Source organism: Epinephelus moara, chromosome 5, assembly GCF_006386435.1.
Source record: "Epinephelus moara isolate mb chromosome 5, YSFRI_EMoa_1.0, whole genome shotgun sequence".
NCBI classification, from domain to species: domain Eukaryota; kingdom Metazoa; phylum Chordata; class Actinopteri; order Perciformes; family Serranidae; genus Epinephelus; species Epinephelus moara.
The window spans coordinates 40,317,883-40,342,815 of record NC_065510.1 but is presented as its reverse complement, the minus strand read 5'-3'; the positions used below and the strand labels follow the sequence as shown (position 1 = coordinate 40,342,815).

Genomic DNA, 24,933 nt, shown 5'->3' with positions numbered 1-24,933 from the left:
AAGCTGGTTATTTCAAAAGACTCTTTATTGTTCCAATCACAGACACCTCTTTGTTGCATCTGTAAAGGACAGTATAAAAACACATGATAAAGAAAATATACAACAGATGTTTAGCACCAGGTTCTTCAACAGAGCACTGATCACAAGACTGGGCCACCCTACATCCCTCGTGTTGAAATGGCAACCATAGTGACACATACAAGGGTAGTCAGACACACAATACACACTACAGGTTTAAGTTTTGACGTACAGCCAGACATCTTGGATCTACCTGCCCTCTATCATGATACTGATCCAAGATTAGTGTTCACCTATCATCTCTCTGGCCTTGTCTATCACACAAAAGAGCAGTAGACCTAGCTGAGCCACAGTGGAGGTAGGCGTCTCTTGCTGCAAAAACAGAAACTCTGGGGAAACCTTAACAGCAACACATTTCCCATCTGCATTTAAACAGCAAATAATGCTAGCACATTTATGATAAAAACAATTTAATGCTATTATAACAATTAAGGTTCTGTTATTTTTCTGCTTCATTGAGGAGAACAAAGCAGGTGGAAGGAGAAAAAAGTTTGTATAGCATTATCCTTAAAAGATCACATTATAAGGCTATGGAAACAACTGAAGTAACATCCCAGGCCATTAGTACTTGTGTACATCCATTCGTCTGTCAGCAATAAAATAATTACTACATACTGATAAATCATCTGGGTTTGTATTGCACCAAATATTCTCTAGTTTTACAGTAGGGTTTGGTAGTGGGACACAGGATGTGCAAAATATGGGGGAGGAATCTATGTAGTGGGATTAATAATCTCAGATGGAATAGTGCAAGAAGTAGATCCGACACCAACATACAGTATCTGCTTTGGGTGAATACAAGAAAACACTCACGTAAAGATAACTAAATTAAAACAAGACAGATCCCACAAACCAACATATTCATCAGAATCTACTTTCTACAACTGCATAATGCCATTTTCTTCATCACTTCACATATTAATGGACCTCCACATTTTGTGGGGCAGAATATGTAGCCATTTAGTACATGTATGTTGGAGTTACTTGCTAAGACTTGCAGACAATGTTTGGAAAATATTGAGATATTTGTTTTATTACAGACCAATGGCCATTTACTGTAGGTCAATATACAGTTTTATAGTTGAGGCCCATACACAGACAGTGATTGGGTTAAAGATGGGGCTTGTTTGAAACAAGAGTCCTTCATTCACACCATGTTTTTGGCTACTGGCTTGCAATACAGCAGTGACTGAAGCATTAAAGAAAAATATTGCAAACAAGGCTCGGATTGAGAGACTGTCATTAAATTTCAATATGCTGTTTATAAAAAAGCAAATTACTAAATAAAAAAAAAAAAGGAATTTAAACAGTGCCAAAGTTGGGAACAATACATTAAAAACACAATTTGGGGGGATTTTAGGGCTGCACATTTAAAAGGTTTTAGGTTGAAATTTCCAATAAAAGGTCATTGTCTGAAAGAAGTGGTGGCCCTGATAATGAGGTATGTTTTGGGGGAGATGGCACTGTCTTTATGTGGTCAAGCTTTGCCTTTCCTTCCAATGCAACCACTCTGACAGGGCTCACTGTATAAGCACTTATCCCAATAGAACTCTGTTTAACGTGATGATTTGATCTACTATATGCAATCAGAAAGACAAAGGCAAGTTGACAATAAAAAAAAAAAAATCAAACATTTCTGTACATTTACATATCCATGAATAAAAATAGTGCAACATCAAGCTTTTGTTAAGTTAGACTGCTACATAATTGCTGAGTGTAAGACTGAACCATAGTGGGATGATCCGTCCAGGTGGTCAGCTCAATGTCCAAAGGCACCACGTTAAACCACAGTCCTTTTCCCAGGTAGGAGGCCCCGAGCTTCACTTAGTTTTCTGTCAGGAAAGAAAGAGAGCACAAGTAGATTTTGTGGTGATTTGAAATTGGAGTTTTAAAAAAGCTGATATTCGATTAAAGAATGAAGGTAGTTACCAAACACAAAGTCACACCATCTCGGCCCGGTAAAGCCCCTCATTCGCGATTGTCTCACTATCTTCGCTGGTGGTGGTTGCAGTGGTTCAGTAGACACAACCCCAGGACTTTTGTATTTGCCATTTTGCCTCCCCACTGGCTTGTCATCCTGCTTCTGGACTGATGTAGGTGCAGAACCTGGTAGCTCTCTTGAGGCAGTTCTTCTCGTGCTCCTTTGTCTTTCAGTTTTCACAGCTTTAACAACACCTACCAGTTCTCTTTCATTTCCTGCAAAGAGGTACGCAGAAGGTGACCCGTCATCCAGTGTCACAGTACAGGAGTCCCACTCTTCCTCAGTTGATTCATTGTCTGGAGAGTTGATCTTCTTCAGAAACACCCGGCATTCCTTCAGTCTCTCAGGACTCCAGGCTTTAGAGCAGAGGTTCTGCTCTTTGGGTACATCCACAGGCTCCTGAGTTTGGCAAACAGAGGTGGTGGCAGAACCGTTCTCCAAACAGTCAGATAACTGATCTTTTGCTGATGTGCGTAATGCTTTACGTTTTGGTTGTAGTCCAGTCACTACATGTCTATTTGAACAACGTGTAGCTACTTTTATGTTTTTCTTATTCCTCTGCCTCTTTTGCCACCTCTCCCTTTGTTTTTGGGTAAGGAACCGTATCCTTGCTCTAAATAGAGAGGTCTGGTATTTGCCAAGTTCTCTTCTTCTCCATTGGGGTCCTTGACTAAGCATGCCTGTTGCAAACCTGGAAGGGAAAAGTTGTCGCCTAATCTTGTGCGTGGATAAAAGTGCCTCATTTCTCTTCCTCAGCCTTCTTTGAGCCTGTCGATGTTGCAAAGGACTTTTTGGCACCATCTTGGCAAATTTCTTGATGTGTTTGCGGAGTCGCTCTGCCTGAGGACTGCTGCGAAGACTCTTTTTATTGGCAGAACGGGGGAAGTGCATAAGTTCGTAAGGATTACGGGAGCTTGCCTTCTTGACAATAGCCAAAGAACGTGTCTCTGTGGTCTGCATAAACCAGGAGCAAATCTGCTGCATGCTGCAGGACCTCGGTTTGTTGGGAGAGCAGTCAAACAGAGTTCGAACCACAGAGGACTGTTTTGAATTCCTGGTAAATGAACTGTTGCATTTAGTGCCTAGTTTTGAATTGAATGCAGTTTCTTTTTGCTGGTTCTCTACAGTGTTTGAGACCCAAGTGTCAGAAATGAGTCGTATTCGCCTGGCAAGCTCCTGGTTCATAGTATTTTCCTCAGCTGATGCTGCCCACCACCTGAGGGTCTCCTTTGGAGGAAAGATTGAGTCTACAGACACCCCTGCCACTTTTCTCAGGTCCTGAGAGATGTTCTTCCTCTCTTGTCCACAGAGCCGTCTCTTCTCCCTTGAAGTATCTACACTACTCTGTTGTTCCCCCTGTCTCCTTTCATTGCTGGCCTTGTTTAGCAGAAGTTGCTTGGAGCGCCGCAGCAGAGCATTACTGTGGCTGTATGATCTAGACGTGGCGGTGGCAACAGCATGGAGAAAGTGTATTGAGGGCTTTCGCACTCTCATTGAGTGACGCACTGCTACCGGCTCATTTGGCAGTTTGTCTTTGCTTTCATCCTTTGTTTCTAACCCTTCTTCTGTTATACTGCTTTTACTTGTTGACTGATGACTGATTGTCAAGGGCTCTTTGGCAGATTTGAATTCTGGTAGGAGCACTTTCTTATTAATTCGTTTTTCTGGAGACTGCCGAGTATCCTTATTTATCTGAATCTTACGCTGCCGAGGTGACACTGTAGTAACTGTGACTGAGATTCCAGAGATTTTAACTTTTGCAGGTCTGCCTGGTTTCCTTGAGGGTGCAGAATCATCCCGCTTCTGACATTTGATGTTACTGCTAGATTGAGGGGCAGACTCTTTAACAGGGCTGACAAAATTTAATTCCTCTGACAATTCTGTTGAGGCTGTTTTGATACTACCTGAGCTGGTCTTAGAGTTGTGCATCAAAATGCCCAAGTCACTTTTAAGGCCCACTGCTTGCCAAGCATCATTGAATTCTGTCTGCAGCTGGTCAAAGCCCTCAGACACCATTCGTTTGTTTCTCCGAGAACGGCCATACACTACTGTTATTTTAAGGTTCTTGTTTACATTCTCTTCAACGTCAGATGCAATTACGGATTTTCCATTGATGTTTTTTGCCCCCATTAATGAATCTACAGCCTTCTCCTTGCGTGGTCGACCAATTGGCCTCTTTGCCTTTTGTTCAAGCTGTGGTCCCAGCTTCTTTGGCCGGCCTGGACGCCTTTTTGGAGTGGTTTCATGGAAACATATTGAATCACCTGGTGATCTCTGGCTCTCAGCTCCAGCTCCACGCTTAGTTGGAGTACCTTCACCAGATCTTCTGGAACCTATTTTAGGTGATGACAAAGCAGACTTGGTTGGTGAAGAAACTGACCTGGGTGAAGAAGCAAGCTTGGCTGGTGAGGAAGCAGGCTTGGGTGACAAAGAAGGTGACTTGGGTGATTTAGGCGAAGAAGAAAACTTGGGTGATGAAGACGTTGATCTGGGTGAAGAAGCAGCCTTGGCTGGTGAAGAAACAGACTTAGGTAATGAAGAAGCTGACTTGGGTGAAGAGGTAGACTTGGCTGGTGAAGAAACCGACTTGAGTGATGAAAAGGCTAACCTGGGTGAAGAAGCAGACTTGGCTGGTGAAGACACAGACTTGGGTGATGAAGACACTGACTTGGGTGAAGACGCAGACTTGGGTGAAGATGTAGATTTGGCTGGTGAAGAAACAGACTTGGGTGAAGAAGTAGACTTGGGCCGTAAAGAAGCAGATTTTGCAGGTGAGGTAGCAGATTTTAGTGGTGAAGAGATAGATTTAACTTGTGAAGTAGGAGACTCAGTTCTCTGTCTTTTTTGTTTCTTAAGTGTCCCTGACCATGAAGACTCTACACATGGGTCAAAGGGTTCCTGTGCACCAGAACCAGAAGTTGCTGATTTGAGACTATATCTGACCCCTTCCTTATCCTTTACTGGTGACACAAACATGAGCTTTATTGGACTAGTGTACTGGACTTGTGAGTTGGGGGGGCTCTCAACACAGGTAGTCGGCTTCATGGAGAAATCCATATTTGATGGGCTTTGGGGAGTTCTTGAAGCTGTCTTTGAGTCCTGTCGTTTTTTTGGAGATGACCGTAGCCTTCCAAAAGGCTTGGCAGCACAGTCGCTGTCATCTGTCCTATTGTCCAAACTCTGTTTTGTAGGACTCTTCTCTTGTGGTACGACCTGGTTTGTGGAAAGACCTTTTGACTCTGTGAAGGATGGTCCATACTGTTCTTTATTTGTTGTTTCAAGTGCAAGCTTTAATGTGGGCTCAGGTGAGCATAGAGGGACCTTACTTTTTGATTCAAGTTGGGTGTCCTCAGCATCTGGATCTTTGGATAAGGCATCCAGGGTGCTGGACATCAAAACCTTTTCCTTTTGTGTTCTCGGGTTAAAGATGCTTTCAGAGAAACATGCAACAAAGAACATCTTCCTGGGCTCTGTAACATAGGAGGAGAACCGTTGTGGCGGAACTATATTTCTTCTGGATCTCCTTGTGTCCTTTGAGTGGTGTGAATGACATTTCTGCCTATCTCTCATAGGACTATGGTGATCTTTGCCCTTACCTGGTCTATTGTCACTGTCAGAGCTTTGACCCACTGGCGTTTCTTTGTGGCTCTTATCACTTCCATCACCACTATACAGATCTTTACAGGATTTGTTACCCTGATTTGCTGAAGTTGTAGTCACTGTCATCACCTCTGTTTGTACACTGTCTCTGTTTGAGCCTTGTTCATTATTCATTTCAGGGGTGGGTATTTGAGTGCCTGAGATGGCAAGATCTTTTTCCTCAGTGGATATTTCCCTTTCTTTCTCCTCTGCTTTAATGATCTGAACGTCCTCTGTTACAATAACTGTGTGTATTTCTTCTTTTACCTCATCCCTGTCATTGTCTGAACTGAGAATGTTCAGTGGTCTCTTCCCAACTTTATGATTCTCTACACCTATCTCCATTTGTCTTTTAGACTCCTCTTTAACTAGGTTTGAATCTGATATAGGGGGTGATGTAGTTACAGTAACATTTCCGTCTTTCAATCTTGCTTTCTTTGCGAGTGGCATCTTTCTCCTACTGTAGGACTGGTCCAACATGGCAAGCTCTCGTTTAATTTGTAAGGTCTGCCTTCTGGTTGAAGCATCATCAGCAGGTGTTGCTAAAGCAGCAAGGACTTCTTGGCGACGTCGAGAGCGAGTATTAGGTGACTTGGGTTCTTTGCTATCATGGCGATTGAAGAGTTCACTCAGATTGTAGTCACTAGCACTGCCTGTGTGAAGCACTGTGGTGATGATTTCAGTCAAATGGGCATCATCCTTAAACTGCAGGTTCTGACTGGTTGAGGGACACTGTGGCTGTTCCTTCTCAGAGATATTAATGGCTGTGGAAACCAGAGGTGGGTCCTTCTCTATAGGTCTGATTGTCTCCAGTTTCTCACTGAAGCGATTCATAACATCTTGCAGTGAAGTGCCATTTGGGTTCTGCTTGGCCTGAAAACCTCTTGGGGTCCTACAGTCTCGCTCGTCTTCTGTAGCTGTAACCACATCTGCCTCCTGGTGGCTTGCATTCACAAGACTATCTTTAACCATTAGGTCAGCATCATTGTCTTGTCTATGGTGAAGGAGGGAGGGTGGCTTTTCATCTGTTTTTTTATTGATGTCTGAGGGGATAGGGGACAGAGGAGGAGGAGAGGGACTCTGTTCTCTTTTCAAGATAGGACAAGGAGGATCCCCATCTCCAACCCCTCTTTCTACTGTGCTCCTGACCTGCGTCAGACAGGCATGGTTTGAATAACATGGACAAGAGTGGGGGTTGTGTTGTTTACAGCAGATCGATGAGGAAGGGCATAAACTAGAGGAGGGAGTGCACAGTGAAGGGGATTCGGATAATGAAGGAGTGGCTGCATATGAACACACTATGTTGTTGATAGGACCTACAGCCAGACTTTGGCAGGAAATGCAGTGAGGCCTCTTGGGGCACATAACAGTGTAGGTTTCCATCCTGTACGTCTGAACACAGCAGTAGCTTGAGCCCAGAGGAGCATCACCTTTACAGGCTGTTAAGGGGTAGTGATGGATGCTACAATTGGACTTGGAGTCTCCTGGATGATATATTGTGTTGCCATGACCTTGATGATCACAATCAATTAAAGGGTAGTACGGGCTGATGTTATGGGCTTTACATTCACTAAATGGGACTGCATTAGGGGTAACAATATCCTGTGGGTTTACGCCACAGTGACAGCAGTGAGATTCAGTTTGACCTACAGGTCTGTGATTAAGGAACAACAGCAATTTTTCCTGCTGTGCCAGCTTCAAGATTTGGTAGAGTAAGGAACGATGTGCTGAGCAGAGCGAGCTGAGAACAGCACCCAATGCAGAGCTCTGACGACACTTGGTCCCTCGCTGTCCCTGATCTCCCAATTCTTCAATAAACGATGGCAGCAGGGAGCTAGAGGCAAAAATAAAAAAGATTGGAGTTTTACTCAAACCTGAGCACAGTTTAAAATGACAATCAACATATGCCTACTCACACAGACTACCAGGTCTTATCTTTTGAGCAACACTATTTTAAACTTTATATTTTGTTAATTTCATCATGGTCTGGTAAATTCTTTCCATGTCAAATGTGATTATTCTGTAGTCCTACAGCCTGTATAATGAGGCAAACAGTTTCTAACTTAATTGACAGAACCAAAAACACACCATGGCTACACCTATCCACACTATTCCAATTTTATCCATACACACTTAGTTATGAATGTCAGATTAGGGTAATTTTACTTCGATAGCCCCACACACATTAACTGTCTTGCCTTTTACTATGTTTTCTGTTGGCTTTGCCGACAGACAGTCAGCTGGCTGCGCTAATATAGTGCGTACTGCCCACCACCCAGATAAGGTTGAAGCTTGATAGCGGTGCCACTTATTCGGGATTACCGCTGGTAATGCATTTGCTTGAAAACACAGTGGCCACCATCTGGTCTCCCTCCAGGTAGCCGAATAAGAGCAACACCAGCTAGCTCCCATCAGATGAAGGTGGTGTGCAGTAAACTAAATAGTAGCAAAACTAACCTGTAGACCAACATGCGTAACCGGCCAAAAATAATCTTGATGGTTAACCAATTACTGGTTAATTGCTGACATTCCTACTTATAGTGAACAGTGTTATTACCCTATCAATTCCTTTCCCAAGTTTTTATTGTTATAAAAGTTGTTAGAAGCCTGCAGCTAGGGGGCAATATATTGATACTGACATATCAGAGAAGATGTTGGCTTAAGTGCAACACACACTGCCGCCCGTGCACAGCGGCATCATTGACACTAAGGTGTATTTCCCACCCCAGCCCGCTAGGTGGCTGTACCTACACTAGTTGCCAACTGCTAGTAATGGAAGAGGAGGAGGAAAAACTTTGAGGCAACAACAACTTGGATTTCACGGGTGAGTTTCTTATCAAAATCGACTTATTAAAAATTTGAAAAACTTAATAACATTAAGCATCCAGATACCCCTTTGAAAGCTAGAGTTGATAATACGGCGGCCGAGACGTACATAAAAGGCTTTTCTCGCAGCGCTGGCCACGCTGGAAATAGAGCAGTGGGCTGAAGCAGAGCGGCGCGTCGGCCAGCGCCGCCAGTGTGGGTTGTTTATAGAATATAATGGAGGCGGGCCTTTTGACGCATGGCGTATGGCGGCAGTGTGTGTTGCACTGAAGTGTTGTCTTTTCCTGGTTTTAAAGGCTGCATTAATTCTAACTGTAATTTTCTGAACTCAGAAGTGTGTCATGGCTTTTTCATTTGCTTCTCATTGCCGTTACCCACTTAATATATCCACATCACTGATGATCAAAAATCTATTTGCGTAAATATTTTGTAAAAGCACCAATAGCTAACCATACAATATTGTCAAATATCAATATCAAGGTATTTGGTCAAAAATACTGTAACTGTTTTTCTCCAGCCCCACCTACAGCATGTGCAGCCCACACATTGTAATTGCTTTTTGCTGCACAGCCACTTTTACATAAGTGTGGTCAGAACAAGTAGATTACCATTTTTTTCCAGCTGGGATTGCGATTGTCAAGTGTTGTCAAACCTGCTTGAAAGTCAGTTTCTTGAAAACAGTAACAATCAAAATACAACTGTCCTCGTAAACTGTTAATAATCTGTAAAACCCTGAAACAAACCATTATGTAAAAGAAGTTATGACAGGCAACTGATTGGAGAACTGTTTTATTGATGAGTTGCTGAAGGCAAACGATAACATTCTGCTAAAAGCAGAAGGAACGATTGTAGAACGCTTAAACCAAAATGTTTTTTTCAACAGCACTTCCACCAACAAACCTCAACAGCTCTAAAAACCCTCTCATGTTCAAATCAACTAACAGTTAAATCAGGTCCTGTGTATGATTTATCTCACTATATAAGCAGTCATTGATTTTAATATTAAATGTGCAGAAGTGTTTGATAATGGATAGTATTTCCAACAATTTAGGTGCTGTAGGTCCAGCCCTTGTAAAGGTGTTACATTCTATAGTGTTACTGTTCAGGTTGTTATGATAACCAAATTATTTTTTTTAAATCACTTAAATAAATTTCATCTTAACATAAGCACTAAACAACCACAATAGTCAAGGGTGTATTTTCTAAATAAATTATATGGGCTAACATTTAAAAGCGTTCATGCAGCAATACACATTTCACATTGCATCAAAGTGGCCCATTACAAATCAAGAACTACAACAATCAAACTAGCAAAATCACAGTTCTGAAGCACAATCAATAAATAAGTATGCAGCAACAACACAAAAAAGGTTTCTACAAAAAAAAAATGCTTCTTATAAATCATAGTGCAATAATTGATTTATGCATAAATAGCAGATTTGTGTTGAGTCGTTTCTAAGATTTGCCAGCAGTTCAGTCCAAAAAACAAAAACAAAAAATGCCTTAGGCTCAATTTGAAAACAAGCCTTGATTTGTTCCCAGAATATACTGCAATTAAACTTATGCAAAGAACTACCTGTCTTTTTCTACTTCTCAAGAGGTGTTTAGGCTTGTTTACAAACTGGCCCTTTGATATAAATAGCAGATCATTCCCCGAGTAGAGACATCATGCTGCACTATGCTGTAGCCCCAGACACAGGCACTGTGTACTGTCAAGAGCAGAGGCATTCAGGAGCGGAGACATCAGTATTTGTATGGTTGCAGAAGTTACAAATGTTGAAATGTCAAAGGATCTGACCAGAAAAAGCTTAAACAAAATTAAATACTTAAACAATTAGCCTTAAAATTACAAATAACACGTACAAACCTACAAGGACAAATAACTGCACCAAGAATCTCTGCTTTGTGGTGCAAGCTAAGAACATGGCAGATCTCCTGTAAATGCCAAGGGGCAGAATTTAAAACATTTTTTAAAAATTATTTCACAACAAAAATGGTCGACTGACTGTATAATAATTTACTTGAAGAAGTTGTTGCTGATGTACACATATGTGTTGTTCCTTGAGAGACAAACAGCTCACATGTGTTCCTAAGCTAGTAAGAGCTCATATCCCAGCAGATTCGGTATCATAACACAGAGGCCTTGATGTGAAACCTGACAATGGGCTATAGGCAGATTAAGTTCAGAGGTATATGTGGCAACGAGGTTAGAGAGAGAGAGAGACAGGCAGGCTGACATCACAGCAAAACAAACTGAAGCAGCTTTGTGTGGGTAACCCTGAACTGCTGCTTTGGTAGTAGCACTGTTAATGGAACTAGACCCATCTCAGAGGCAGATATGAGTGTAGACGCAACATTTAGCATTTCCCAAGACACAAACAAAGAAGCCTGTAAGCCTTGCACTGAATCAAGTCATTATCACACCAAAAACTACTGCAGTAGCCTGAACAATAAACCTTTAACCCTATTTAACCCTATCCAAGCACTAAATCCTAATCTGCCATGTAGACTTCACACATTACAATGCATGTTGCCTTGGAATGAGTTGAAATAGGCTTCTTTGTTGTAGCTACGCCTCTTTGTGCCAGGGAAACAATCCAGTGGAGTTAAGTTTTAAGCAGCAGTCATGTATGAGGTTTACAGTAATACAGCTACAGTAGCAGAATTAGTAAATATCTGTGATAATAAAAGAACATCTTTCACAAACAAGTACACATACACAGTAACGTACATTTCCCAAGCTTATCAGTGCACATTTTAAAACATGCTGCACAGTTGCATTCCAACTACACTCAATACAATGTTCAGACTAGCTTACACAAATAGAGAGGGAAAATATGTGGACACAAAATGGCTTTCATAAGCTAATCTCTTCAACAAAAAACTCATAATGAAGATGTAGCCACCACAGCGGTTTACACTGTACAATCTCCCTGTTTGTAGAGGTGTCTAACAATAGCAATGAGTTTTTAATCTGTTATAATGGCTCTAAGTCACTTCAGTAGCCTAGGTAAAATACCCAGAGAGAGATAGAAAGCTGCAAATGACAATCATCAACGCTCCATTAAGAAGGAGCTTTAAGAATTGAATCAAACCTGAATAACCTAATAATCTAACAGCTAGCAAACATGAGAGTCACACTTTTTTTCTTAGCTCTAAGAGGTCCACAACTGTGTTTCTCATACTTGATCCTGGGCAACAATCAATTTCAGTTTTTCTCCTTGAAGAAAACCAAATCATATAAACATATAAACAAAGTTAAGAACTTCCTGAAGGTCGTTACGGATAATGCTGGTGTTATTTTATCCTTTTATTACCAACAAATCTCCTAACAAGACCAAAACTCAACCACTGGTTTATCCTTTAAAGTATGGTCTTTTGGCCACAAACTGATGCAGTGTATACCTCTGTGCCAAAAAACTATAGTCATTCCAAAAATTACTGTATGTAAATATCATCTAATGCACACCTGTAAAGCAGGGGAACAGGAAAATAATACAAACTGTAAAAGCAGTGAAACAACACTATTTGTGCGGACAAATGTGCACATCTGCCACTTTTCCCATCAGAAAAAGGTTATGAAGCACATGACCACTGAGAATTTCAATACACATTAGGCTTGGCCACACAGACAATGCGTTAGTAGAAAAAAAACCCAATTCAGTTTTAGTTTTGGTCTTTCTGTGGGATTTGTTGATAACTGTAAACAGATAATATAGCGCAAGCCATATCCTTTCAGATCTTTTAGCTTTAGTGACAAAAACGGACGCTACAAGGAGTTTAATTGAGTTTGGCAGCCCCTGTGAACAAAAGCTGCGAAGAGCACCACTTTCTCACCAAAAATACTATACCTCATAGCTGCTTTAATAAAAGGATCCAGGCCCAGGACTAAGCCAAAGAAATACAGCTAAAAGTATGACTATCACATTACAGACACATAGTTAAAAGACCTGAATATCAATATCCATATATTTTGTAAAGGCATGTGTTGTGTTTAAACAAGTGTCTCCAGAAAACATGTATCTTGTCAGAGGTGATGAGTTCAAGTGTTGAGGAGTTCCAGAGGCGTTTTGTGGTCTAGAACATCTTTGTGTCAGCAGCTGAGGCTAGAGTCCCTGAGTTAGTGGAACTGGTCATGGTACCAGAACCAGACAAGTTGGCAGATTTCTTCTTGGGTGGGTTCTTCAGAGTTCCAGTACGCTCTTTGACTTTGTATTCCAGTGTGCTGTGGGGCACCCCATAAACTCCCTGGGCCTTGGACACGCTCATTCGACCTGCCATCACCATAGTGATGGCCTCCTCCAACAGTTCGTGGTTGTACTGGCGGTATCTCCCACGTTTCTTTCTTGGCTGCTTGTCTTTATCCCGGCCTCCTGCCCCATCTTCTGAATCATCCAGTGAAGAGGTGCGAGGTCCCAGGCGATGAGGTGACTGGTTGGCACTGCCTGGACAGCCATGTGGTAAGAAAGGAGGTCTGAGTTTGAAGAGAGATGAAGGTCTGACAACAGCCGTAGATGAAGTGGCAGTACCCTCCACTGATGAGGTACGCTGATGAAGGTTTTCAGTAGTGCTGCCGTTCTCAGCTGCGATCGACCTGTTATGGTCAGACATGCAGCGGACCTGAGGAATACGCAGGGACGTGGGTGGCTCCAGACTGGGGGTGGGGCTTGATGCGGGCTGGAGAGCATCCCTGAGCTGGGGGAAAGAGTGGGGGAGGGTTTTCCGCAGACCACTTGGCTGATAAAAGGAAAGAGAAGATGGAGGGAAACTCAAGTCTCCATTCTCTTCTGCAGCTCCTCCAATTTCTGCCCTCTCTGCCCATGCTGCCACCTTCTGCAGAACAAGACGGGCTTCACCGCCCAACATTGATGACATCACATTATATGATGTCACTTCATCCCTGAAATCTCTGTTTCCTGGTGCAAGTTGATGTAGCATCCCCAGCCTTCCCTCAGCCCAGCTGTCCAGACCTTGCTTTAGGGTATGAAGGGGTATCCCATAAAGCAGTGCGGCCCGCTGCTCCTGCAGCCTCCCTGAACGGATATCCTTCAAGGCCTTGGACAGCAACCCCTCAGACAGCTCCAAGCTCCTCTCAATGTATTCCTCCTTCTGCCTATGCTGCCTCCTAGGGATGGGAGGACCAAACAGCAGGGTCAGGATGGAGGTGATGGAGGGGGTTTGATTTTGGCATAGGGGACAGGGGGGGTGCAGAGCGAGGGGTCCACTCCTTTATGCCTTGTGTTGGTAACATCACTGCGACTGTTTGATATGTTTCATGTCTGTCTGTTCTCACACACTGCTGCTGTGTGTCTCTCACGCACACACATTCTTTGTGTGTGAGGCAAAGCCTCTTCACGTCCAGGTGGGACAGTCTGTGAATGGCTGGGGTTACTTTGGCGCTCACACACAACCCTTGTAGTTTTGTGATATCCTTCAGTGAGAGTCCTACATGCTTGAGGTTGAATAGTCAAACCCATCATAACTGGATCAGTAAAAAAAGGAGGTAAAATCGTTGAGGTACTGCAATGTTCTCCTCATTGTACAATCCTGAGCTGTTGGCAAATGTAATTCGGTGCCATTGCTGTGACGTTACCGCTCAAGAGATAAAAGAGTCAACCCCAGAGAACCAAAACACCAAACACAAGCTAGCATAATGACTAACAAGAACTGACCCAACACACTGCCAAACAAAGGAATATGCATATCATTCAAGCCAGAGGTGTTAAATAGTTGACTTAAATTAAGTAGTGCTGGTAAAAATGACAGTAACACAAGACAATGTTAATGCTAACCTTCCTATCTTAGCCATGCTATACACCTATAAGAATTGCAATGGACAATAGTGCTGAATTAAGTTAAAAATGGGGATTTCCTCACATGCAAAGTAACGTTTTAGTCATAAGGTTTGGACAGAAATACTGAGGTCAAGTAAATGCATTATTGTCTTTAGGAAGAACCCCTACTTTTAACTAATTGTAATAATAATGATAGCTCTTCCTTGTGCATTTTACCACAAGGCTGAATATCACTAAAATGTATAGCCAGAAGGAATGCAACAAAAAAAAAACCTCTTACCCTGAGGCTTTGTGATTAGATGATGCAGATGAAGTTGCTGGGCAGGCAGAGTTCCTGTTGGAGAGGTCGAGCACGCCATCTGTTGCAAGAAAATTATCATTTAAACTGGTTAGGGTTTGAGTTAGTGGTTTGGTGCCTTCAGTGTTACAATCTTCAAAACTCTGGAAGCTGAAAACAGTTTACTTTTCCTACCCGGGTCACTTTCACTCTCTTTCTCCTCCCCAGTTCGGCTCACTGTGAGGTCCAGAGGGGCATCTGATGTTTGTGACAGAGGTGATGAGGTCCTTGTTGTAACACCATTTGTACTGGTGTGGAGTAGGCACTTGGACGCGTACTCCAAGGCAAACTGATGTACCATCTTCTTCATTAACTCCTGGGCAACCAGAGGGATGTTGGAATCACAGCCCAGGGACACATCTAATGAAGAAGGCACAGGTGCAAATAGAAGTTTAAAAAAACAAAGACTCGACTTTGCAAGTATGATTTCAGTTAATCATATGGGTTGTCAGAGAGGTTTTTCCTGGCATTTTGCGATAAAGAATCTCTCCTTGGGCCAAAATGTAAACAGTAAGCAATTAGTGTCTTGAAATGTCATAAATTACAGGATACTCATGTTGGGCAGCATGTTAGGAGATTAAGTATTAATAGTTGGTAAATATCCATTTATCAACTTTAAAATCTGCGTTCTGTTTACTCACAAGTAGGGGAGTTTACCACACATTTATTTATTTGTGGTAGCCCGCCGTGATTAAAACATCTGCTACCACGTTTTAATTTTCTATTTTTGGAGCTGGACTGTTCATTCAGTGCACTGTTGGAACATACACTGTTTGGATATTCATTGCTCCATACTCTCGGAGCACAGAGCATACTCTGGTCACAGACGGAGCAGCAGAACACTAAGCATGGTAAACGTGAAACTTAACCGTTCATTGCGCTGGGTCTAAAATTTTGCTTTCACCGACAAAAAGCTGCTCCTCTCATCCATCAATCTGATCTGATCAGCCCCTGTCGGACCGACTGATACTTCATCCACTCCAGAGTTCTGCCCACGCTGTGTTCATGGACACGCTCCGGATTCAGAGCAGCGACACAAACTGATACAACAAAACAAAACAAACAAAAGAGATAGCAAGATCCCCGCCCTTCAGTTACTGCTACAAAATCTTGCATTAGGCCACTACGGGCAACGATGTCATTTATTAGATCAGGACTTTTTATGGCGATAATAGATTTTATATGATTTTAGCATCGAGGTGGTGGTGGGGTATTTGTTAGGAAAAAACTTGGCTGAAAAGTCCCATTTCCATCTGGTTTTCCATTAATTATCATAATACAATATAATATTATTAATTACTCTATATCAATTCTGTGACATAAATGACACACACTGTGAAACAGGATTAAGTTCATATTACCAACTAGGGTGAGGAAATATATCATTATTATATTGATCTTGTGATTCAAGACTAGATATTGTTTTAAATTTTGGATATTGTAACATACACAACATATTGTGTCTGCCACGTCGAGTCCTCATGTGTGAACAAGCCTATGAGCAAGTCGCCCACTCTTCTGTGACTGGGACTGGATATCTAGCATGCTAGAAAACTGGAGAAGGCTGACATGACTGACAAAGCGCATCAGCCAATGAGAGGCGGGATACGTCCAAAGTCAGCACGCAGGAGGACCGAAGAAGTGTTAGGAGGACAAGCTGCAGGGTTGCCAGGTCGCTTATTAGCACAGGCTTTGGGCTTGTTTCTAAAGTGGAGTTGCTTATTTGGGCTTGCTCTTGTGGTGTGCACACACACGTCGCCAGGTATGAACACTCAAAAGATTACAATAGTCTCCGCGACGCAAAATCTGGGTGAAAATCGTGTAATGTGAACTAGGCTTTATGTGTTGTCTTTTCCTGGTTTTGAATGCTGCATTAAAGTAAAGTGATGTAAGTTTCTGACTTTCTTACCAGACTGTTCTAGCTGATCTATTATTTGTCTTTACCATTTAGTCATTATATCCACATTACTGATTATCTATCAAAAATCCCATTCTGTAGATATTTTGTGAAAGTACCAATGGCCAAAAACAACCCTATAATATCATTAGATATCAATATTGAGGCATTTGATAAAGAATACCGTGATATTTGATTTTCTCTGTATCGCCCATTTCTACCAACAGCTTTGTAAACCATAAGGCTGGGTTGCAAACATGAAAGTTAGCACTGACCTGATCTAAGCTGAGTAACAGTGACATTTGGTTTTACACTGTCAACTCATATCAACCTTGCAAGCAGTTTAATGGTAAATCACAGTCAATTTTCTGGTGAATCTTTGGGATTATTTCAAGGACCCCCACCCCAAGCAAATTTTAGGGAAGCCTCATGTTAGCATATAACCAGTTATTTGCAAGAAATTGTCCCTGGATAAACTGTTGACCACATGGTATGGATTATCCAGAGAAACAGGAGATTTATCCTTGTGTGTGCAAGGATAAATATAATGTAATATTTGAATAAATGAAATACAATTCACCTCCATAGCATTAGTGTGGCAGCAGCAACATCAGAGACAGATACAGTTTAAACCTCATCACCTAAGACCAGAGCTTCATGCATAGCAAATGCTGTGTCACATGTGAAAATGGGATTGGACAATTTGGCTGTGATTACACTCATTAATGTGTGCAGACAGCTGGTGACAGCACACGAAAGACGAGTGGCAAGTCCATACACCAGAATACCAAAGCATTCTGGGGCCTTTGAAGGCAGAAAAGTCACGCAGATCAGTCTTGTTTTTCCAATTACACGGATTTAAAGTATTCTTATTGTTCCTGATAATTCTGCTATTTAGATGGCAAAAGACTAACTACAAGCTGATAGCTGTGTGCCTTCAACAGGAGCTTTCATGTGGCATAACTTGACAAGTTTGTGCAATGCTCCACAAGGCAGAAAGACACCTAACTCACCTTTCTTGTGAAACACAGCTTGGAGGAACCTGTGTGCTGACTGGCTGCTCTCAGAGATGGTTGGAGCCTGACAGGGAGAGTAATCAGAGGGGGAGGAGAGGGGAGACGTGGCTGACTGTACTTGATCCTACAAAGAAAAAGAAAGAGGTTGCTTTACTGACTGTTTTTATTATAATTAGTATAGTATAGCATATGATATTCTATGTTTATATAAAACAATCTTTTTTTTTTTTTTTTTAACAACTGTCGACAACTAAGAGTACCTTAAAGGGACAGTTCACCCCAAAATCAAAAACACATATTTTTCTGTTTACTGCTTACCATTTATCAGTCTAGATTGTGTTTGAGATATCGGCCAAAGACAAGTCTGCCTTCTCTCCAATATAACTGAAATAGATGGCACTCAGCTTGTGGTGCTCTAAACGCCAAAAAGACACTTAAAAAACTCAACAGCAATTTCTCTTTCCAGAAACCATGACACAGTTACTTAAGATAATCCACAGACTTTGTTGTGGGCAGTTTCATATAGGAGCTTTTTCCTTTCTACTAAACTACACTCTCTGTGTTCCCATGTCCAGGAGGACACCATTAATGTTTACATCTCGCGCTGTCTCAAATCTGAGCCTAATGTTCATGAGTAGATGCACGGCTCTTTCTGGCGGGTGTAGTTCAGTGGAAAGAAAATAGTTCCTACATGAAACTGCTCACAACAAGTTCTGTGGATTATCTTGAGTAACCAGGTCATGATTTCTGTAAAGAGACACTGCTGTTGAGTTTTTCAAATGTTTTTGGCAATTTGAGCACCACAAGCTGAGTGCCATCTAGTTCCATTATATTCGAGTGATGGCAGACATCACTACAGGCAATATCTACAACTAGGGATGTCAACGGTTAACTGTAAATCGGCTGACTGCTGAGAGTATTTTTGACCACACATCGGTCTATAGGTTAATTTCTCTACTCTTCAGGTTACTGCACCGCTCACCAATCAGGTCAAGTAAAAGCTACCTAGCTAGCGGTGCTGCTAGTTCAGCAATTACAGCTAGAAATACTGTTGCAACCCAACAGTGTTGCTGCAGGAACATTGTGCCCACAAACTGGTCTCACCCCGATGAGTAAGTGGCTCAATATGGAACCACAAAAACTCCTTTAGTGTTGTTGACTATGTTATCGTCGTTAGCTCTGTTACCACTGTTAGCGATGTCAGCATGGCTGGTGGAGCTAACATAGTTGTTTACTCAACAGGACGACCTGGGGAAACACCAGAAGGTGGGCACAGTATTTAGGCCACAGCACATGTCCCACCACTGGGACGGCGTTACCAACTGATTGCCAACGGAGCAGTGCTGCTAGCTAGCTAATGTTAGCTCCCACCCCACACGGGTGGTTCACAGTGCAGAGTGGCCAAGGAACCAGTGGAGACCAGATGTTGGGCATGTTTCCACATCTTAACTCAGCTGGCTGGATGTCTGTCAGCAAAGCTAGCAAAAAATAAAAGACGATACATTTACATCACAAAACATTCACCACCTCTAAATGGACGGCACTTTGAAATGCAGGCTAAAACTCACTGAGGCATTGGAGTGCCAGACGAAAAGGAAAGGCCTCTTGTATTTCTTTTATTTTCCCCTTAAAAATTAACCACTTAGTTACAGGTTAATGGGTGTCGGCAGCCTATCAAAAGCAAAATTAGCTGAAACTACCATCCCTTTCTCCAACACTCGGCAACTCACACCAGAACATCATAGCGCTACAGGCAAGAGGAAAAAATGTATTTTGGATTTTGGGGTGACCTGGCCAGTCTAATAGCAAAATACAAATACTTTTTGCAGAACATTTGGACAAGAACAATTCTTACACTGCTGAGTTTCTCCAGGGGAAGGTTGCAGAATGAACACTGAGAGCAACTTGTTTCTGGGGACCAGTCATCCACCTCTTCAGGTTCACAGTCTGAAAGACACAATAACGCATAACCAGGCATGGATACATAAGGAGACATCATGGATCATACAGCCCTTACTGTGATCACAATACAGCGTTTAACAAGAGGCAGTAGAGGTTTCCAGACTACATCACTATATGCCAAGCAAACACTTTAAATGCTGCAGTCAAATTTGTATCATATTATGATCAATACTGTCATATTGTTCAATCCTAATATGACATTATACATAGGAAAACACCAGCCGGCTTCAGTCAACATTTTGCTGTACGATTTAAAGCAGGTAACATTTACTACAAAGCTCTTACACTCGAGAAAATCCCATAGATGGGTGGGATCATAAGCTCTGACTGTGAGTTAACGACAGCGTGCAGGATTTTTTCTGTTCTTTCACTGAACTATTTATACTATGGTCAACTATTCTTGGCAGTGTTGGAAATCAAAGAGCAGGGCTGCGTTAAGGCGACTGGACTGATTTGAGCTGTTATTTTATCAATAAATGGTTTCTCAATTCAATTTTCACCAAATGTATTTCAATATACATCTAAATCGAGATATAAAAATATACAATGAAGAATAAATATGATTTTATTTATACTTTCCAATGCTTAGCTGCTATCAGTAAATGCTGACACAAACACACCAGGAAAACTTTGGCTGATGTTTATTAAAAATGACTAGCTCAGTACTAATTTGACAGCCCTAAAATATACAGGCAAATAAATAAATGTCACTCAAACCTGGCTTTTTGAGTTTCCACCAGGCAATTCATCATGGCTGCCAGATCTCTATCACACATAATCTGATTATGTTCCTGTCTAGCCTCACTCAAACTCCAGATGGCACTGCTGGCTGCACTGAGACAACTGATTGTGTCAAGCAAGCTGTGTCTTTTGGCTGCAAGTGCAAGTGGCCTGTGATACCAAGCTGCATGCTAATGGAGACAGTAGAGCTACCACAATTAAAGCGTGGTGAATCAATATCTATCCCTATCAGATGTAACCGATAAAGATGCAATGAGCCAATACACTACATTTCAAAGAGGACATAACAGAAGTCAAATTAGATGCAATTCAATTTGCAATTCATTCTAAATTTTATATCAAATACAAATGATATACATTATCTGTGCCTGAATTAAGGGTAATAAAATTTGACTGATTGTTTCTCAAAACAGAGAGCAGACAAAATCTGACTTCATTAGAGTTACTTAAGTATTATTTTAACAACCACTAGGGACAAAATGACCCAAAATGTTGTGTAATGCCAAACAATGGGAATTGATGTATAGGGCAGCATTTTGGGCTGTACCTACAGCTGCATTTTTCACTTCTTTCTAGGGTGTGTTTAATATCAATAAATCATTTTCATCAATACTATGCAGGCTTATGCCCTTGCAAATAAAATATCTTATCATTTAATCTGCTATCTTTAACCAGGAGCAATTGGTGGCCACTGTGCCATGTGCTTGTGTGTTTTTTTTTTCTTGCTTTGGGTCGAAGTTTGAAACCATTCTGCCTTCTTAAATGAGTAGCAGGGTTGTGGAAAGTGAAAAACATCAACCCAGTTCTTAGATCCTTGCACTGGTTTTCTATGAATCATAGAATTCATTTCAAAGTATTATTAACTTACAAAGCGTTGAATGGCTTTGGGTCAAAATACATGTCTTCCCCAACAATATGTTATTTTAAATCAAGGCTTAACATTTTTCTGTTTGCTTTTCAGGTCACTTGAAGAACATTATCATACATTTATACCTCTTAAATGTTTTTGTGGGTTTTCTTATTCTCTGTTTTATATAATTCACAGGTTTATGTTTATGAAAAGAACTTTCATTTGCCTTTGTGTTAGAAATGTGCTGGATTGGAGCCACTGGTATATTTCTATGGTATGACTGTATGTTTTGTATACTGTAAATGTTTTTTAAAGATCTCCTTTGTTGTTGTTTAACTTTTGAGTCCGAAGTACTTCCAAAGTTTGGACTTTAGGCTGGCTACCAGCCTGATGTTTTCTACCATGGGAGGGTAACGGGTGACGTGACGTTGGTATGTGACTACAGGACTGAGCAGGTGTGTGGTTGAGTTGTGAGTGGTTCATATGAGGACACATACACAGCAAACTGGTTAAGAGGTTATGCACACATATCTTTCCAAACAACAATCTTTTTTTAGCCACTAGATGGACTGTGAGGTCACCATCTATGAAAAAATGGCTATATTATCATCTTATAATTGAAGCTGCTTTGCTTTCACTAGGAGAGGCACATGAGGGGGGTGGGGGTGCAAGTGTAGGGGTATCTAGCCATAATTCTAAGACAAAAAATAAATTAAACCAATCACTGAACATAGAACTATATCCACATTTTGTAGTTAAGAGTTCAACTTAAAAGAACCAAGGGTAATATTACATACCTATCAAGCAGGAAACCCAAATGTGACACACAATACTGAGTGTTTACAGTGACTCAATCCCACATACACCACCCTACTGCCATAAATACTCACTACAGAACCAGTCCATATCTGACGGTAATCCACAACAAACACACAGTTTACACCTGTCTGAGAAATATTTGCTAAAAACTTCAGCGCCCAGCAGTTTGGGAAAAATTCATTAGGCTTAGACAATAAAACTTAATATCAGTGACACATTTTAAAAGATGTCATAGAAAAAAGGGTTGAGAAGTCAGAAGGTACTGAAAGACAGATTAATGCATTGATGGTTTTGACCATTTCTTATTTTGCTCTTGAAAATAAATATAAAATAGGCATATGATAACACAAGTGATCAAGACTTTCCTTTAATGTACACACAAAAACCCACCATCAAATAAATTGAGGTCCCTCAGTAGCAGTGGGCCATATATTCCCTCCAGAATGCTTTCAAACCCTGCAAGACAAAATAAACAGATACAATCATTCAGTACTGTTTTGAACAAAACATCCATAATTCACGTGCTTGACATCTGCATGATTTATGTCCTACCCATATTTATGCTTTTGCCAAACTAGACCAGTTTGACGACAACAACAGATCGTGACAGATAAATGCACTGCTATAACGTTAGCTAGTTCTCACCAACAATGTATAATGCCAAGTCCTTAAAATCACTTGGTGAACAACACGAACAATGAAATGATTAGTGAATAGTGACGTTGGTGACATCAATATCTCAATTCGGTTTGTTTGATTTGTACATTCTGGGTTTATTGTCATTGTGTTAACATTACAAAGCAGAGCTAGCTTCGGTTGCGCTAGCTTTAGGTTACCGGCTTCTGCAGCAAAAAAATAAGTGTTCAAAATAGCATTAGGTACGAGGAAAACCGTTACCCGAGACCACTGCAATGTATGCTTTTCTCATATTGCACTGACATTAGCAGCACATATCGTATCAACAATCCCCTCCCTCAAATAACATCAACAGCATTTATGTCAGCTTAGCTTGTTAGCAAGGCATTAGCTAGCATAGCTAACATATTGCCAATAAAACAATTTAGCAAACGGTTTAACTATAAGTTAGCTACAGATAACACTATGTGCCTTAATGCTAAATGTTTAATATCATCTAAGTCATACTGCAAAACCAGAGCGAGCACCGGCGGGTAGCAAGCTAGCTAGAGGGACAAAGAAAAGGAGCCAACTCGAAAGGCTAACGTTAGCTCGCTGGTAAATATTAGCCTGCCGGCTTAACTCAACCGCTGGCCACCTATGGTGCCAGGCTACTAGCTTAGCTATTAGTTAGCTAGCATTAGTTAGCAATCTAACATAGCTAGTGGTAGCGATCCCTCAGCTAACGTTATCGAGCGAAATCACTTTGAATCTCGTCGACTTTATACAAAATTTGAAACTGCAAATGGATCATACCGACGCAGTGTATCAATGTGTGTCGCCACGAATCAAGTTCCCGCCGAAAACATTTTCTTTCGGCCGTGCATTTGGAACAGTGCACCGAAGCCATTCTTCGTCCTTCCCCCCTCTCTCTCCCTCTGTCTGACTGTCTGACAGACAGGAAGCGGCTGCAGGACACGGACACGGACACACACACACACACACACACACACACACACACACACACACACACAACTGTCACACTCTCAGCCCACCGCTAGAGGCAGGGGCTTCCATATCTGATATATTTTACCCTGAATTCGGTCTCACAGACCAAACTGACTCCCACTCTATAAAAAGCATAGCAAAGACATGTTTGTAAGGTACAAGCAGAGGTAGATACACGAGACTTATGAGGGTCTTGCAGTTTAATGTCAATGCCCTTATAATGATGATGTGGATGATCCCCGTTGGATAGCCTACAAACGGGAGCTGCAGTTTTTTTCTTTTTTTGTCACCCTCCTCCTAACTAGAAATATTTTTCCTTCAGCCTCCCTGAGTGGCTAGTGGAGAATGCCTATTAGATTTTAAAACGTGCCATCTGATCTTTGAAAGTTAAAAGATAAAAGCTGAAGACAAAACCCTGGAGTTGAAAAAAGCTTTGGATTTTCTCTCTTGTCATGCGGTTAGTGCGAATGGTTAACATAGGATAAAGTGATTTTGATAAACTATCACTAGCTATTTTAAGCTCAGATTTGGTTATGCTTTTTTTCTGATTGAGGCATTTGCCCCACATTTAGAAATCTCAATCTCAACCTGAACCCGGCGGGTCCTGAAAAGCCAGAGAGGTTGGACTGGGTTTGGGCCAAAACTGTGTACTGATAAATAGAAAATGTTAAAAAAAATTAGCAATCTGATCTTAATTTATTCAATATCATTTATTTAGAATATAAACCCAACATATATTACAGACATTATACACTGATTGATTGACTGGTTAAGGAGCGGGAGAAGCCAGGCTCTATACTGAGAACACTACCCGCATTATATGTTCAAGGACCTTCAGATATTTGAAAATCCAACGATGATTTCTGTTTTTACAGTTTCTGGCTATGAAAAATTGTGTCATTTTGGCAGTTTTTAAAGAAAACTTCCAAACCTGCCAGGGGGTTTGGAAGGCATGTTTTCTTGAAAAATCCCTGGTGAAAGGCCTTAATACAAAATACAGCCAACTGAAGCTGTATATCCCTCCCCTGAGCCAAAATAAATAAAATAAATGAAAGTAAAAAAAAAAAGAAAAGAAAAAAGAGAGAAATCCCTCCCCAGTGTTTTTTTTACATGCCTTCCCCCTTTGCACCCCCCTCATAAATAATAAACAGTCCTTATACATGTTAACATTCATTTTCTCAGCAAGGGCAGTAGTATATAGGCCACTGTATCTATATATCATGTGATTACATGAAAAGATGGTGTCATGACCTACGTATTAATACCCATATATTATGTTCATGTGTTAACACCCCATTGGCTGCTGAATTATACAGGCTACAGTATGCTGCGTGTGTGACAGGCTGACTTTACGAATACTTTTGCTATG

The 24,933-nt window shown here is 41.3% G+C and overlaps 1 protein-coding gene across 2 annotated transcripts; it reads right to left on the bottom strand.

Annotated features, from left to right (window-relative positions):
* Positions 1-16: 16 nt before the first annotated feature.
* lcorl (ligand dependent nuclear receptor corepressor-like) lies at positions 17-23,527 on the bottom strand. Of its 2 annotated transcripts, XM_050043513.1 has the most exons (8): positions 23,373-23,527; positions 22,332-22,397; positions 19,425-19,516; positions 17,567-17,693; positions 14,792-15,016; positions 14,600-14,678; positions 2,008-7,532; positions 17-1,910 (listed from the first exon to the last, which is right to left on the bottom strand). In XM_050043513.1, exons 1-8 carry the CDS (start codon positions 23,464-23,466, stop codon positions 1,903-1,905), a joined length of 6,216 nt encoding a protein of 2,071 aa, XP_049899470.1. In that variant the 5' UTR covers positions 23,467-23,527; the 3' UTR covers positions 17-1,902. The 2 variants fall into 2 exon arrangements, with proteins under 2 accessions (XP_049899470.1, XP_049899471.1); XM_050043514.1 differs by lacking the exons at positions 17-1,910; positions 2,008-7,532 and adding an exon at positions 9,159-13,649.
* Positions 23,528-24,933: the final 1,406 nt, after the last annotated feature.